This window comes from Sciurus vulgaris (genome assembly GCF_902686455.1).
Source record: "Sciurus vulgaris genome assembly, chromosome: 12".
Classification (NCBI taxonomy): domain Eukaryota; kingdom Metazoa; phylum Chordata; class Mammalia; order Rodentia; family Sciuridae; genus Sciurus; species Sciurus vulgaris.
The window spans coordinates 46293360-46311366 of record NC_136473.1 but is presented as its reverse complement, the minus strand read 5'-3'; the positions used below and the strand labels follow the sequence as shown (position 1 = coordinate 46311366).

Sequence of the window (18007 nt, the reverse complement as noted above, 5' to 3'; positions counted from 1 at the left end):
TGTCTTCTATGACTGTTTCTTTCCTTTGTAATCTTTCCCTTCTTTATTTTACTTTTCTTCTTTTTCTTTTTTAATCCTTGCTCTCTCTGTCCATTTAAAGTATTTGGCATCTGTATGTCACAGGAAACTAATTTTTTGTCATTTTTGAAATAACTTTTGTCTTTCTATTCAATATTTTGTCCAATTTTTGTGCAACTATTTCTTTCCAATATTTTGTCCCATTTTTGTGCAACTGTCCATTTTTATTCAGAATTTAAAATTTTCAAGTTACAGTGTTTTCTTCATTTCTTATTGTATTTAATTTAATTTGGGTTGGAGTGTGGTCTTCTGCTTTATAAATTTTTTTTTTCATAAGTACTTTCATTTGGGCTGGGGTTGTGGCTCCGTGGTGGAGCACTTGCCTAGCATGTGTGAGGCACTGGGTTTGATTCTTAGCACCGCATATAAATAAATGAATAGAATAAAATGAAGGTTCATCAACAACTAAAAATACATATAAAAATAATTTTAAAAATAAGTACTTTCATTTGCAGAAAAGGTTTGATTTACACTGTGTCCTATGTGTTAGGTTTATTTCTGCTCCTGGTGGGGTGTGAATTTTGGCTGAGGTGGCTGGTTCCACAGTGCCCTCTTCTGTGAATCTAGTGAAGTGCAGTTTTTAAAAAATAAATGTTAGTGTGTGGGGGTGAGTTCTGAATTCTGCGAAGTCTTTGATATTTTCTGTTTCTATGAGACTCTTATTTTCAGTCCCTTCTTCTTTTTTTTTTCCACTAGGCCTCCAAGAGACATTTTCCCTTTCCAAGGTGTCCCTCTCTAGCCTGGAAATGTCTTCCCAGCACTAGGCTTTTGTCCCCCAAGCCTCCCAAGTCCTTTCCTATCTACTCTACAGTCACCCTTGCTCTGACAGCAGGTCTCAAACAGGCTCATGCCCTCATTGGAAGAAGAGAACCCTGTAATTCATGCACGAATATACTTTTTAGAAACTGTTGGAAGTACTTTTGTGGGTTTTCAGTCAAGCTAATGTTCAATATATACTAAAGATCATTGCTTTAAATAATTTTTTAAACAATGAATATATGAAAATGCATAAAACCACAAATCTGATGGTGGCCACTGCTCCCCTTAAGGAGTAGAGCAGTACCAATGTAAATGAAGTCTCCATGTCCCCAGGGACACCCTCTCTCTCCACTCTTGGCCTCAAACCTAACCTAAGCCAGGTATCAGGATCATTTCACACATTTCTTACTTTATAGAAGTGTATCATATTTTAATTATTCCTTTGCAACTTACTTTTTTCTCTTCAGTTTGCTCTTATTTGAGATCCATCATGTGTCCTGGGATTCTCTGCTTCATCAATTTTTTAACCATTATATAGTATTTCATTGTGTGACCAGAACACAATGTGTAATATCTGTTCTCTTAATAGGGATTAAGATCATTTAAAATTTTTTTCTCTTACAAATAGAACTTTAATGATTAGTCTTATATATGTCTTTTGCATATAGGACAAGAGAGACTCTGTCTAGGAGTGGAATTTCTATGTGGTAGGGTGTGAATGTCCTCACCTACAGGAAATGTCAAATTGTTTTCCCAAGGAATCACAATGATTTATACTAGCAGAGCCATGTGTGAAAAATCTTATTGTTTTATATCTTTAACAGCATCATTCTTTTTTCTTTTTTTGCTACTCTGTGCAGGACATTATTTTGACTTTCAATTGCATACCCTATGATAAGTGAGACTGGGCATTTTTTATAAATGTACTGGCTCTTTATATTTTCTTTCCTATGAATTTCTTGTTAGTTTCTTATGCCCACTTCTTCATTTGATTGCTTGTGTTTTTCTTATGGGCATTTGGAAACTCTTTGTATATTCTGGATCCAAATTGTTTTGTATGTTTTGTGGGTTGAAAATGTCTTTTCCTACTTCCTGACATTTCTTCTTTCCAGACCTTTACCATTATGTGTTTTTGCAGATAGTTGCTTTCATTCCATGACTTCTCTTTTCATTCTCATAACAGTGTCTTTCCTAAAGCAAAAGGAAAATTTAAATTTTGTTTCCTATCTAATTTTGATAGAGTTCAATTTAGCAATTTTTTTCTTTTTACTATGAGAAGGTTTTTATAGTCTGTACGTTTTAATTTTTTCTTTCATTCAAGATACTGCTTTAGTGCTATATCTAAACACTCATTGCCAAACCAAAGGTTTCCTACATTTTTTCTTTTTGTTTGCATCTAGAGGTTTTCTATTTTTACATTTTCTATTTGGCTTATGATCTCTTTTGAGTTAATTTTTATGAAAAGATGATGCCAGATTCTTTTTTTTTTCTGCATATGGATGCCTAATTGTTCCAGTGCCATTAAAAAATCACATTCTTCCTCCATTGGATTGTCTTTGCTCCTTTGGCTAAGTTCAGTTGACTGTATATGTATGGGCTATCTGAGCTATTTTGTTCTGCTGGTCCATTTGTCTATTCATTCACTAATACCATACTGTCTTGATTGCTATAGCTTTGTAGTAATTCTTAAATTAGGTAGTTTCACTTCTCCATCTCTGCTCCTCTTCTTCAGAGTTTTGTGAGCTTGTTTGATTCTTTTGCCTTTTTTTTTTATTAAAATTTTCTGTTGTTACAAATTCTGAAACTCTTGCGAGTGAAGTTCTACATTCAGGGCTCCGAGCCAGGAAAGCAAGGAACAGTGTAAGTGGAAGTGAAAGAGAGCCCAGAAGGTGGCAAAATATGAATTTCAGTATATATTTGTGGAAATAGAATTCTATCCTAGAAGAACTATTGTGATTGGAGACAAGTCCAAGATAACTGAGGGTCAAGCAGGCATGCTGGCGTGGAGTGGGGGCGCACTGGGGTCATCACTGCTCCCAGATCTGCCCAGGAAGAGGGCATTCCTTATAAGAGTGAATGTAACAGGATGTTTGACACACTTAGACAAACCAAATTCGAGCTTTTCTTGTGAAAATTCATGAAATAGAGCATACTTTATGTTACCTCAATAAATTGTCAATCTTGACAGCATTTTGCATCTTTCATGATGAGAATTTTTTGTTAATGAAAATTTTACACCGTGTAAATAAAGAACAGATTTCAGTTAAAAAAAATTCTGTTTTTAGTTGTAGATGGACACTATACCTTTATTTAACTATTTTATTTATGTGGTGCTGAGGATCAAACCCAGTGCTTCATGGATACCAGGCAGGCACTCTACCACTAAGCTACAACACCAGCCCTCTTTTGCCTTTCCATATTCACTTTGCTTTGGTTTTGTGGTGCTAGGGATTGAACGCAGGGCCTTGTACATGCTAGGCAAGAACTGTACCACTAAGAACACCCCAGCTCCCATGTAAACTTCGGAACCAGCTTGTAGTATCCACAAAATATTTTGTTAGATTTTAATTGGGATTGCATTGAATCTGCACATCGAATTGTAGAAAATCAACATCTTATTAAAGCGAAACAAATAAAACAATATTGTGTCCTCTTATCCACAAACATAGGGTATTTCACCATTTATTTAAATATCCTTTGATTTCTTTCATCAGATTTTTATCACTTTCCTGATGTAGATTTTGTACATATTCCTTAATAGATTTATGGCTAAATATTTGTCTCATATTTTCTTTCTGGTGGGAATATAAATGGAATTGTAGTTTTAATTTCAAATTCCAATTATTCATTGCTGATATATAGGAAAGCAATTTAATTTGTGATATTCTTCTTCTTATATTTTTTTGTACTGGGGATTGAATCTGGGGCACTTTACCACTAAGCTACATCTGCATTCCTTTTTAGAAAGGGTCTCCTTAAGTTGCTGAGTCAGGCCTGGAACTTGTAATCCTCCTGCCTCAACCTCCCGAATGATTACAGGCATGCATCACTGTGTTAGCCTTGTCCATTTTTAAGGGGGAAGAATAGGTCTTTGATTATAGAACATTCTTCCTTTTTAATATGTCTGCAATGCTAAACATTCTCCTCTAATTACTGCCTTAGCTGCACCATACAATTTTCAGTGTTTGATTTAATTTTCTTTCCATTCACAATATTTGCCAGTACTTCCTATGGCTTATTCTTTGACACATGTTAATTAGAATTGTTTGCTTTTCAAGTACTTAGAATTTTTCCAGACATCTTTCTATTATTTCCGCCTAAATGTGTTGTGAATCAGAGAATACACTTTGTATGGTTTCAGTTCTTTTAAATTTATTTAGATACGTGATATGGCCCAGAATGCGGTATACTTTGGCAAATCTACCATGTGCACTGGAAGAATGTGCATCCTGCTCTTGTATGGAGCATTCTCAAATTATTATTAGTTCAAGTTGGCTAAATTTGAAAGATACTACCCCAGATATCCAGTCCAAAGTCTCAGGACCCAATGGCTGAGTGTTTTCCTTAGTCTTCAGCACCTATTCAAACTCTCTTGGCTCAGGATGAATCCGTGGAAACCAATTTAAAAGCTCAGGCAGCCCCTCAACCCAGGAGACGGGGGAGCTGCCGCGCGGCTCCCCTGGCTGCACCTCTCCTCCAGCTTCCCGCTACCGCCCTCACCGCAGCCGCTCCATCTCTGTCTTGCTCCCAGCCGCCCTGGCCGCTCCGCTTCACCTCATCCTGCACTTTGGCCTCTGGAGTCCGGTGTCCGGCATTGCTTTATGTATTTTGAAGCTCTGTTATGTGCATGCAAATTTAGGAATCCTATTTTTTTCTCTTTCTTCGTATATGTGTGTGTTACTGGGCTCTACCACATCCACAACCCCCCCCCAGTGTTTTTCTTTTTTCTTTTCTTTTATTGGTGCATTATAGTTGTACCTAAAAGTTGAGTTCACTTTGACATAATTATACACGCATGGAATTTAATTTACTCCATTTCAATCATCATTGCCCTCCCCCACTTCTCCTTCTTCTCTACTGGGTGTCTAACTTCCACTCATTTATATATTTGTAATTGGTGCTTTATAGAGAATCATAAAAGTGGAATTCACTGTGGTATATTTATAGGGGCACTAGTGTAATTTTGTCAAATTCATTCTGCATTTCTTCCCCATAGCCGTCCATCCTCCCTCCCTCTCAATCCTTCTACTCTTTCCTCTTCTTGTATGATATCCAACTCTAGCTTCCGCGTATGAGGGAGAACATTGAACCTTGATTTTCTGAATTTGGCTTACATCAGGTAACACGATGTTCTCCAGTTCTATCCATTTACTGGCAAATGCCATGATTTCATTCTTCTTTATGGCTGAGTAAAACTCCGTTGTGTATATACACCACATTTGCATAATCCATTCATCAATTGATTCCACCCTTCAAAAAAATATCTTTTTTTGAGACAGGGTTTCCCTAAGTTGCCCAGGCTGACTGCCTCCAACTTTCAATCCTCCTGCCTTAGCCTCCCAAGTCACTGGTACTACAGTTGTGTATCATTGCACCTGCCTTAACCCTTATTTTGAAGTCCATTTTGTCTGATATTAATTACAGTCATTCCCATTTTCTTTTATGATTGTTTGCATGATTTATCTTTCCCCATTCTTTTAACTTTTCTCTGTGATTTATACTTAAGATGTGTCCCTTGTTGATAGGCATGTAGATATATTTTGCTGTGTTCAAGTTAGTCTGATTATCTCTGCCTTTTAATTGGACTGTTGAGTCCTTCACATCTTCATAATTATTAATATGGTTAGATTTAAGTCTACCTCTTGCAATTTGTTTTCCAATTTGTCCCATATGTTTTTTTTTTTTTGGGGGGGGGGAGTTATGTTGTTTGATTCATTCTGTTATTTTTTTCCCTTCCCCTCCACCCCTCCCACCCCTCTTTTCCCTCTATGCAGTCCTCCTTCCTCCATTCCTGCCCCCCTCCCACCCCCAATACAGCATTTCATTTTTTTTATTCATTCTGTTATTTTTTTCCTTTCCCCCACCCCTCCCACCTCTCTTTTCCCTCTATACAGCCCTTCCTTCCTCCATTCTTGTCCCCCTCCCACCCCCCATTAAGTGTCATCATCTGCTTTTCAGTGAGATCATTCCTCTTTTGGATTTTTGAGATTGGCTTATCTCACTTAACATGATATTCTCCAATTTCATCCATTTGCCTGCAAATGCCATAATTTTATTATTCTTTATAGCTGAGTAGTATTCCATTGTATATATATAAAACACAGTTTCTTTATCCATTCATCAATTGAAGGGCATCTAGGTTGGTTCCAAAGTCTGGATATTGTGAATTGAGCAGCTATGAACATTGAAGTGGCTGTATCTCTGTAGTGTGCTGACTTTAAGTCCTTTGGGTATAGGCCAAGGAGTGGGATAGCTAGGTCAAATGGTAGGTCCATTCCAAGTTTTCTAAGGAATCTCCACACTGCTTTCCAGAGTGGCTGCACTAATTTGCAGCCCCACCAGCAATGCATGAGTGTACCTTTTTCCCCACATCCTCTCCAACACCTATTGTTGCTTGTATTCTTGATAATCACCATTCTAATTGGGGTGAGATGGAACCTTAGTGTAGTTTTGATTTGCATTTCTCTTATTACTAAAGATGTTGAACATTTTTTCATATGTTTGTTGAGTGCTTGTAGATCTTCGGTGAAGTGTCTGTTCATTTCCTTAGCCCATTTGTTGATTGGGTTATTTGTATTCTTGTTGTAGAGTTTTTTGAGTTCTTTATAGATTCTGGAAATTAGCGCTCTATCTGAAGTATTAGTGGCAAAGATATTCTCCCACTCTGTAGGCTCTCTCTTTGCATTGCTGATAGTTTCCTTTGCTGAGAGAAAGCTATTTAGTTTGAATCTATCCCAGTTATTGATTCTTTCTTTTATTTCTTGTGCTATGGGAGTCCTGTTAAGGAAGTCTGATCATAAGCCAACAAGGAGAAGATTTGGACCTACTTTTTCTTCTATAAGATGCAGGGTCTCTGGTCTGATTCCAAGGTCCTTGATCCATTTTGAGTTGAGTTTTGTGCAGGGTGAGAGATAGGGCTTTAGTTTCATTCTTTTGCATATGGATTTCCAGTTTTCCCAGCACCATTTGTTGAAGAGGCTATCTTTTCTCCATTGCATATTTTTGGCACCTTTGTCTAGTATGAGAAAATTGTATTTATTTGGGTTTGTGTCCGTGTCCTCTATTCTGTACCATTGATCTACCTGTCTATTTTGGTGCCAATACCATGCTGTTTTTGTTACTATTGCTTTGTAGTATAGTTGAAGTTCTGGTATTGCGATACCCCCTGTTTCATTCTTCCTGCTAAGGATTGCTTTAGCTATTCTGGGTTTCTTATTCTTCCAGATGAATTTCATGATTGCTTGCTCTATTTCTGTGAGGTACGTCATTGGGATTTTAATTGGAATTGCATTTTAATTGGAATTGGAAAGCGGGGGTTTCCATCCTTATATCAGATAAAGTGGACTTCAAGCCAAAGTTAGTCAGAAGGGATAAAGAAGGACATTTCATACTGCTTAAGGGAACCATAAATCAGGAAGACATAACGATAGTAAATATTTATGCCCCAAACAATGGTGCATCCCTGTACATCAAACAAATCCTTCTCAATTTCATCACGTAGACCACAACACAATAATTCTGGGCGACTTTAATGCACCGCTGTCACTACTAGATAGATCTTCCAAACAAAATCCAACCAAAGAAACCATAGAACTCAATAACACAATCAATAACCTAGACTTAATAGACATATATAGAATATTCCATCCATCAAAGAGCGGATGCACTTTCTTCTCAGCAGCACATGGAACCTTCTCGAAAATAGACCGTATGTTATGCCACAAAGCAGCCCTTAGGAAATGCAAAAAAATTGAGATACTGCCTTGTGTTCTATCAGATCATAATGGACTGAGAGTAGAAATCAATGACAAAGTAAAAAAAGGAAATTACTCCAACACTTGGAGACTAAATAATATGCTATTGAATGAAACATGGATAACAAAAAACATCAGGAAGGAGATTAAAAAATTCTCAATGAGGTCAATGAGAATGATGATACAACATATCAAAATCTCTGGGACACTATGAAAGCGGTACTAAGAGGAAAATTCATTGCATGAAGCACATTCCAGAAAAGAATGAAAAGTCAACAATTAAATGACCTAATATTATAGCTCAAAGCCCTGGAAAAAGCAGAACAGAGTAACAGCAAAAGTAGTAGGAGACAGGAAATAATTAAAATCACAGCTGAAATCAATGAAATTGAAACAAAAGAAACAATTCAAAAAATTGACATAACAAAAAGTTGGTTCTTTGAGAAAGTAAACAAAATAGATAAACCCTTGGCCACACTAACAAAGAGAAGGAGAGAGAAGACTCAAATTACTAAAATACATGATGCAAAAGGAAATATCATGACAGACACCACTGAGATACAGAACATAATGAGAAGCTACTTCGAAAATCTGTATTCCAACAAAATAGAAACTACCAAAGACATTGACAAATTTCTAGAGACATATGCTCCTCCCAAACTGAACCAGGAGGACATACACAATTTAAACAGATCAATATCAAGCAATGAAATAGAAGAAGCCATTAAAAATCTACCATCCAAGAAAAGCCCAGGACCAGACGGATTCTCAGCTGAGTTCTACAAGACCTTCAGAGAAGAACTCGTTCCAATACTTCTCAAAGTATTCCAGGAAATAGAAAAGGAGGGTACCCTACCAAACTCATTCTATGAAGCTAATATCACCCTCATACCCAAACCAGGAAAAGACACATCAAGGAAAGAAAATTTTAGACCAATATCCTTGATGAATATAGATGCAAAGATCCTTAACAAAATACTGGTAAACCATATCCAAAAACATATTAAGAAAATTGTGCACCACGATCAAGTGGGGTTCATTCCTGGAATGCAAGGATGGTTCAACATTCATAAATCAATAAACGTAATCCATCATATCAATAGACTTAAGGATAAGAATCATGGTTATTTCAATTGATGCAGAAAAAGCATTTGACAATATACAACACCCCTTCATGCTGAAAACACTAGAAAAAATAGGAATAGCAGGAACATACCCGAACATTGTAAAGGCTATTTATGCTAAGCCCATGGCCAATATCATTCTTAATGGAGAAAAACTGAAACTATTCCCTTTAAAAACAGGAACAAGACAGGATGTCCTCTTTCACCACTTCTATTCAACATTGTTCTTGAAACTCTAGCCAGAGCAATTAGGTAGACTAAAGAAATTAAAGGGATACGAATAGGAAAAGAGGAACTTAAGCTGTCACTATTTGCGGATGACATGATTCTATATTTAGAGGATCCAAAAACCTCCTCCAGAAAACTTCTAGACCTCATCAATGAATTCAGCAAAATAGCAGGCTATAAAATCAACACGCATGAATCTACAGCATTTTTATACGCAAGCGATGAAACAGATGAAAGGAAAATGAGCAAAACAACTCCATTTGCAATAGCCTCAAAAAAATAAAATAAAATACTTGGGTATCAATCTAACCAAAGAGGTAAAAGATCTCTACAGTGAAAACTACAAAACACTGAAGAAAGAAATTAAGGAAGACCTTAGAAGATGGAAGATCTCCCATGTTCTTGGATAGGCAGAATTAATATTGTCAAAATGGCCATACTACCTAAAGTGCTATACAGATTCAATGCAATTCCATATGTTTTTTTTTCCTTTCATCTTCTCTTTTCTTTTGAATTAGTTGTTTTTAAGCCTTTCATATACTTCCACCACTGGGTGATTAGCCATTAATCATTGTTTTATTTCTTAGGTGTTTGTTTAGGATCTCCAATATGCTTATTTAATTTATTACAATCTATATCCAAATTTAATTATAGAATTCCAGCTTGACAATTGTCCTTCCCATGTTGAGTTGCAGTTTCTGACATGAAATCTGTCATTCCTACATTTGTATCTCTATGTATCTCTTCTTTAGATGCTTAAGACTTTTTTTATTATGTTTTCAGCAATTTGATTATGACCTACCTTGATGTGGTTTTCACTATTTATTCTGTTTGGGTTTCCTAGATGTGTGACTTTATACTTTTTATCAAATTTGGAAATATTCAGCCATTATTTCTTCAAATGTCTATTTCCTTTCTCTCTACTGTCCTTCTGGGACTTGGGCTATATTTATATTAAATTGACATATATTATATCCACAGGACCTCATCTGTTTTTTCCCCTTTTATTCTATACCCTCTATGCTTAATTTTGGATATTTCATTTTCTAAATGCTCCAAGTTCACTATTATTTCTTCTTCGTGTCTTATCTGCTGTTAATCACATCTGGTGCGTGTGTATGCGTGTGTGTGTGTATGTTTAATTTCAGAGATTGTATTTCACATCCCTAGAACTTCTCCTTGGGTCTTTAAAAATCTTCCTTTTTATCACATTCTTGTTTTCATTTATATTACAGCGCATATTCATAATAGCTGTTTTAAGGTTCTAACTCCATCATTTGTTATTTCTTGTCTGTTTCTCATGTTTGTATACCCACTCCCCACCCCTGAAAACACGTCATGAGTAATGTGTTCCCACTTTTTTGGCACGTCTGGTGAATTCTGTTAGATCCTAGACATTGTGATTTTTATATTGTTGATTGCTAGATTTTGTTATACTCCTTTTTATGTGTGTTAGACTTTCTCTGGCCCGCTGCTATTTAGGATCAGCTTGAGTCTTGATTCTGAAAGATTTATGCTGTGTATGTATTCATGAGGAGAAACTTATCAATGCTTTTTAATGGCAATACTGGGTGCTTCTAACCAAAGGTGCTACTTTGATGCTATTAACACAGGTTCACTTAAGAGTTATTTTTTCGACTTCATTTTCCTTGTATTATCAAGGTAATATAAACTAACTTCAAATTTGCATAAATGCACGGCTTTGGTTATAAAAAAAAAAGTCTAAGGGCACACTCCCCAAGCATCCTACATCCAAAGTCAAAATCAGAAACTTCTGCTTTCTCCTTTGCCATTAGGAGGATATATATTTTTTCTCTCACTACTTCTCCATGGAGGGTTTAGAGTTTAGAGTTTCCCAGTTTTATGTAGAGGACTCAGTTCTGACTCTCAAATTTTAAGCATTCCAATGTCTTGTCTCTTAACTCTTTTGGTCACCTTTGAAACCTCGTGTTTTATTTTTCTGGTAGAGGAAATGGCTGTCAGAATAGTCATATCACTGGTAATACTCATCTCTGAAAATTTCAATTCCTTCTTATTTTATTCTTCTTCGAGGTTCTTCCTTTACTGTGAACTACACTATGCATCTAATCACATGCATCTTTTATCTATCTATCTATCTATCTATCTGTCTATCTATCTATCTATCTATCTATTTCTGGGTATTTTGAAATTAGAAGGTATCTTTCAGACATTTAGTTTTTGTATTTCATGTTGTTTTTCTTATTAGCAGATTCTAAACCTTTTACTCATTATTTGTTTCTTTGGAGGTGCTCACATTGTGTAAATATAAGACCCTTTAAACATCACAGTACCTCATTCATTATCACATGCCCTTACTTGTGTTTCCCAATCTCCAGTGCTCTCTTTAAGACTTGCTGGAAGAGAAAGTCGCCTTGAAGAACCTTTTGCAAATGACATCAACCAGGTAGCTGAGGAAATTGCTCATGCTTTGCTGCCAATCATCCAGGATAAACCATTTGCATTTTTTGGCCACAGGTATTTAAATGTTCTAAAAGGCATCTGGGGGAATTTCTTCACAAGTCCATGGTTAATGTTGTTCTTTCTGACTTGTAAGATGCATACCTTTTGTACTGGCTGAAGAGCATGTTGGGTAATGATGACCAATCACAACTCTCTTGACTCTAGTTTGCATAGTCATTATATCTTTTTTGTCCTTACAGGCATAAAATCAGAATTCTAGCAGCAACTTATTTTCATTTATTTTAAAAATATCAATTATGTAAAAAGTATGTTTCTGAAGTTAGGTTGCATAATTCTGAGGTTAGGTCATTAATTCTGGGGTTCTGGCTACTTTTTAGTAGCTTTGTGACCTTGGGCAAGTTCCTTAGGCCTCTGAATCCCTTTCCTCCTCTATAAAGCTGGACTAATGATAGTTCCTTCTTATAGGGATTAAATGAATAGTGATCATAAATAATGTGGTTTGTAGAAAGGACTCAATAAATTTTGGCTGCTATATAGTCTTTTTTATAAATATGGCAAAGCAAAAACTGAAAAATAAAAATTACTCATCATCCTACCAGCCAGATAACAATGCTTTAAAGTTTTGACATGGTTTTTTAGTAATTCTACATTGATGGGACAATGTAATTCTACATTCTACATGATGGAGTCCTGTTTTATATCTTTACCTGAATTTATCACTTAAACGTTGCTGTGATCATCTTTCAAAGCCTGTAAGTATATGTTGTTTCCTCATTTAAATTTTTTTTTTTGGGGGATACAAGTTACTTCTTTTTCCTTTATAAGCAGAACTTCAGTGAACATTTTTATAGAAAACTTGGTTTAAATCTGTTATTGCTTTCTTAGGATAAATTCCCAATATTTAGGTTGAATAAGATACTCTTTGTTAACACTCTTGATATGTGTTTCCAAGTTACCTGCACTTCACACTCCAGTTATGAACATGGGACTGGGTTTCTCTTTCTTTTATAAGATCTGTAAATATGCAATTTGCAAGTGAATAATCCCTTGGTATTTTTTTTTTTCTACAAAAATGTATCTATAGCTCTAATAGTTCACAAACTTTTTGGTCTTAGTCTCCTTTTGTACTTTTGGGAAGCATCGAGGACCTCAGATATCTTTTGTTTATATGTGATATATCAGTTGATAGTTACCATATTAGAAAGTACAACTAAGAAATTTTAAATATTTTTAATTATTAACTTATCTAAAAATAACACTAACCAGTGGGCATGGTGTTGCTTGCCTGTAAATCCAGTGACATAGAAGGCTGAGTTCAAGGCCAGCCTCAGCAATTTAGCAAGGCCCTAAGTAATTTAGTGAGACCCTGTGTCAAAATAAAAAATAAAAAGAACTGGGAATGTAGCTCAGTGGTTAAGTGACCCTGGGTTCAATCCCCACCACCCCCTTAAAAGAACCCCCAAAACAAAAACATAACATTAATAGTCCACATATTGTTGACATAAACAATATATTTTTATTAAAGACTGTATTTTACCCAAAAAGTTGCAATGAGAAGAACAGCATTGCTTTACACTTTTGCAAATCTCTTTACCTGCTGGCATAATAGAAGACAGCTGGACTCTAATCTCTCTGTCTTTACATTCTTGCAATATCTCATGTCACATAACCTCTGGAAAAATCCACTGTGTACTCATGTGTGTAAAAAAGGCAAATAACATTTTAGTGTTATCCTTAAAACAGTTTTGACCTGCTGGGCCACCAGTTGGAGTCTCAGAAGTTCCCAGAGGTCCCCAAACCCTTTCTTTAAGAATTGCTGGGGGATCCAAGATGGCAGACTAGAGGGAGGTTGCGTTCCTTGTTGCTCCGTAACTCTGGTTTCAAGCAGAGGATATCTGTTTCTTGGTGAGGCAGTTTTTGCTGCTTATCGATCCCCTGCTGTTTACCCCATTTGTCTGCTGTGATCATCTGCAGTCTGCCAGCATATCGACGCCTTTTTTGAGTGCAGATTACTCACTATCAGGTGCCTATTCTCCGCCATTTGCCTGCCTCCTGCCTGTCCATTGCCTGCCTTTCACCTACCCATCACCCACCACCCGAGGTTCATCTCCCGATCATCTGACAGCTGCCAGCAGACTGACCGCAGACTGCAAGTGGAGCACCAGCTGCCTGCCATTGCCTGGAAGTTCACTGTGACAGTACCTGCAGGTTTGATTACACGTGGCTGCCACCATTTTGAGACAACAGCCAGGCCCTGTAGGACCCCTGGCTGGACTGACCGAGCCCCGTCTCCAGGATCCCTCAGCCCGACCAATCTCTCCCTGCCTCTGGGGCCCTCACATCAACTGACTGCTCCCTGCTGCCAGGACCCCCAGACCAATTGAGTGCGCCCTCTCACGAGGACCCCAGACCAACTGATTGTACCCGGCCTCCAGGATCCTGCAACCAGACCAAACATACCCCACCTCCAGGACCCCTGCCTGACTAACCACAGCCCGCCTCCAGGACCTCCAGCCAACCATATCCACACCCTAAGCTGCAGCTCCCCGTTTGCCGACACATTTGGAAGCTGGAGCGGCTATCTTGGGTAATCCTGGAAGCCGTAGCTCCGATATTTAGGTGGGGCAAATCCCATCCTGAGACGCCTGCTGGAGACTTGAAGCTCATGTCTCCAGGTACCTCTCCTGCATCAGGCTACTAAAGTCATATCTATATGACTGTTATAGTGTAGATTATCTTTCTTTTCCTTATTGAACAATTTTAAGTTTTTATTTCTTTACTTTTTTTGGCTCTCTTTTCCTTTTGTTTACCTGTTCCCTCTTTCTCCCTTTTTGCATGCTAACATCCAATTTCCTTTGATTACACTATCACCCTTTCTATTATCTAGAACTTCTGTATATTCTTTTCTTATTCCATTAATAGCTACCTCCTACATCCCTCTGCATCCTCTTTGTCCTCCATTAGAAACTGCAGACCTTATTGCAAATCTGTTTGTTATACTGAAGATAATAGTTGAACTCATTCTGTTTATTATGACAATTTTGTTATTGTCCTCATAGCAGCTATTTGGTCTAGGATTGCATAGTGTCTGAAGTGGGCACTGCTAATATTGATCTCCCCTTAAAGAAAAGGTTTTGGAAACCTATAGGGCCACTATAAGTCTATCGGGGGGAATCTGCAATACCCCAGATCTGCACTGCTAGAGGGGAAGATTCATGAACAACATGAAAAAACAAGGAAAGAAAATGATCCAAACAAATCTAGATTCTATATTAATAGAATCCAATGACAGTATGGTAGAAGAAATGTCAGAAAAGGACTTCAGATTATACATGATTAAGATGATTCACAAAGCAAAGGATGAGTTAAGAGAGCAAATGCAGACAATGATTGATAACACCAATAAGCAGTTGAAAGAGCAACTGCAGGAAGCAAAAGATCATTTCAACAAAGAGATAGAGATTCTCAAAAAAAAACACCAAAAAAAAAAAAAAAAAAAAATTGGAAATCCTTGAAATGAAGGAAACAATAAACCAAATAAAAAACTCAATGGAAAGCATCAACAAAAGACTAGACCACTCGGAAGACAGAACCTCAGATGATGAAGACAAAATATTTAATCTTGAAAATAAAGTTGCACAATAAAAGAAGATGGTAAGAAATCATGAACAGACTCTCCAAGAACTATGGAACATCATGAAAAGACCAAGTTTAAGAATTATTGGGATCGAGGAAGGCTTAGAGATACCAACCAAAGGAATGAAATAATATCAGAAAACTTCCCAAACCTGAAGAATGAAATGGAAAATCAAATACAAGAGGCTTACAGAACACCAGATGCACAAAATCACAACAGATTCACACCAAGGCACATTATAATGAAAATGCCTAACATTCAAAATAAAAATAGGATTTTGAAAGTTGCGAGAGACAAGCATCGGATTACATATGTGGGAAACTAATACGGACAGCAGCAAACTTCTCAACCCAAACTCTAAAAGCTAGAAGGGCCCGGAACAACATATTTCAAGCTCTGAAAGAACATGGTTGCCAACCAAGAATCCTATACCCAGCAAAACTAACCTTCGGATTTGAAGATGAAATAAAATCCTTCCATGATAAACGAAAGTTAAAAGAATTTACAAATAGAAAGCCTGCACTACAGAATGTTCTCAACAAAATATCCCATGAGGAGGAAATGAAAAATAACAATGTAGGTCAGCAAAGAGAAAAACCTTAGAGAAAAACCACTCAAAGGAGAAACCAAGCCAAATTAAAAACCAAAAAAAAGCCCAAATGACTGGGAATACAAATCATATCTCAATAATAACCCTGAACATTAATGGCCTAAACTCATCAATCAAAAGACATAGACTGGCAGAATGGATTAAAAAGAAAGACCCAACAATATGCTGCCTGCAAGAGACTCATCTCATAGAAAAAGACATCAACAGACTAAAGGTGAGAGAATGGGAAAAACCTACCATGCACATGAACTCAGTAAAAAAGTGGGGGTTTCCATCCTTATATCAGATAAAGTGGACTTCAAGCCAAAGTTAGTCAGAAGGGATAAAGAAGGACATTTCATACTGCTTAAGGGAACCATAAATCAGGAAGACATAACGATAGTAAATATTTATGCCCCAAACAATGGTGCATCCCTGTACATCAAACAAATCCTTCTCAATTTCAGGAATCAAATAGACCACAACACAATAATTCTGGGTGACTTTAATGCACCGCTGTCACCACTAGATAGATCTTCCAAACAAAAACCAACCAAAGAAACCATAGAACTCAATAACACAATCAATAACCTAGACTTAATAGACATATATAGAATATTCCATCCATCAATGAGTGGATTCACTTTCTTCTCAGCAGCACATGGAACCTTCTCAAAAATAGACCATATGTTATGCCACAAAGCAACCCTTAGGAAATGCAAAAAAATTGAGATACTGCCTTGTGTTCTATCAGATCATAATGGACTGAGAGTAGAAATCAATGACAAAGTAAAAAAAGGAAATTACTCCAACACTTGGAGACTAAATAATATGCTATTGAATGAAACATGGATAACAAAAAACATCAGGGAGGAGATAAAAGAATTCTTAGAGGTCAATGAGAATGATGATACAACATATCAAAATCTCTGGAACACTATGAAAGTGGTACTAAGAGGAAAATTCATTGCACATTCCAGAAAAGAATGAAAAGTCAACAACTAAATGACCTAACATTACAGCTCAAAGCCCTAGAAAAAGAACAGAATAACAGCAAAAGTAGTAGAAGACAGGAAATAATTAAAATCACAGCTGAAATCAATGGAATTGAAACAAAAGAAACAATTCAAAAAACTGACAAAACAAAAAGTTGGTTCTTTGAAAAAGTAAACAAAATAGATAAACCCTTAGCCACACTAACAAAGAGAAGGAGAGAGAAGACTCAAATTACTAAAATTCATGATGAAAAAGGAAACATCATGACAGACACCACTGAGATACAGAACATGAGAAGCTACTTCGAAAATCTGTATTCCAACAAAATAGAAACTACCAAAGACATTGACAAATTTCTAGAGACATATGCTCCTCCCAAACTGAACCAGGAGGACATACACAATTTAAACAGATCAATATCAAGCAATGAAATAGAAGAAGCCATTAAAAATCTACCATCCAAGAAAAGCCCAAGACCAAATGGATTCTCAGCCGAGTTCTACAAGACCTTCAAAGAAGAACTCATTCCAATACTTCTCAAAGTATTCCAGGAAATAGAAAAGGAGGGTACCCTACCAAACTCATTCTATGAAGCTAATATCACCTTCATACTCAAACCAGGCAAAGACACATCAAGGACAGGAAAATTTTAGACCAATATCCTTGATGAATACAGATGCAAAGATCCTTAACAAAATACTGGCAAACCATATCCAAAAACATATTAAGAAAATTGTGCACCACGATCAAGTGGGATTCATCCCTGGAATGCAAGGATTGTTTAACATCCATAAATCAATAAACGTAATCCATCATATCAATAGACTTAAGGATAAGAATCATATGGTTATTTCAATTGATGCAGAAAAAGCGTTCGACAAAATACAACACCCTTTCATGCTCAAAACACGAGAAAAAATATGGATAGTAGGAACATACCTGAACATTGTAAAGGCTCTTTGTGCTAAGCCCAAGGTCAACATCATTCTTAATGGAGAAAAACTGAAAGCATTCTCTTTAGAAACTAGAACAAGACAGGGATATGCTCTTACACCACTTCTATTCAACATTGTCCTCGAAACTCTAGCCAGAGCAATTAGGCAGACTAAAAAAATTAAAGGGATACGAATAGGAAAAGAGGAACTTAAGCTGTCACTATTTGCTGATGACATGATTCCAT

The 18007-nt window shown here is 36.7% G+C and overlaps 1 protein-coding gene across 2 annotated transcripts in view; it reads left to right on the top strand.

The window, feature by feature from the left end:
- The window catches only part of LOC306641126 (S-acyl fatty acid synthase thioesterase, medium chain-like), a 39233-nt gene that overhangs the window by 10070 nt on the left and 11156 nt on the right, over positions 1-18007 (top strand). For both annotated transcript variants that reach the window (XM_079105975.1, XM_079105974.1), the window contains exon 5: positions 11521-11659. In XM_079105975.1, the coding sequence (XP_078962101.1) occupies positions 11521-11659 (139 nt within the window). The remainder of the gene's footprint in view (positions 1-11520; positions 11660-18007) is intronic.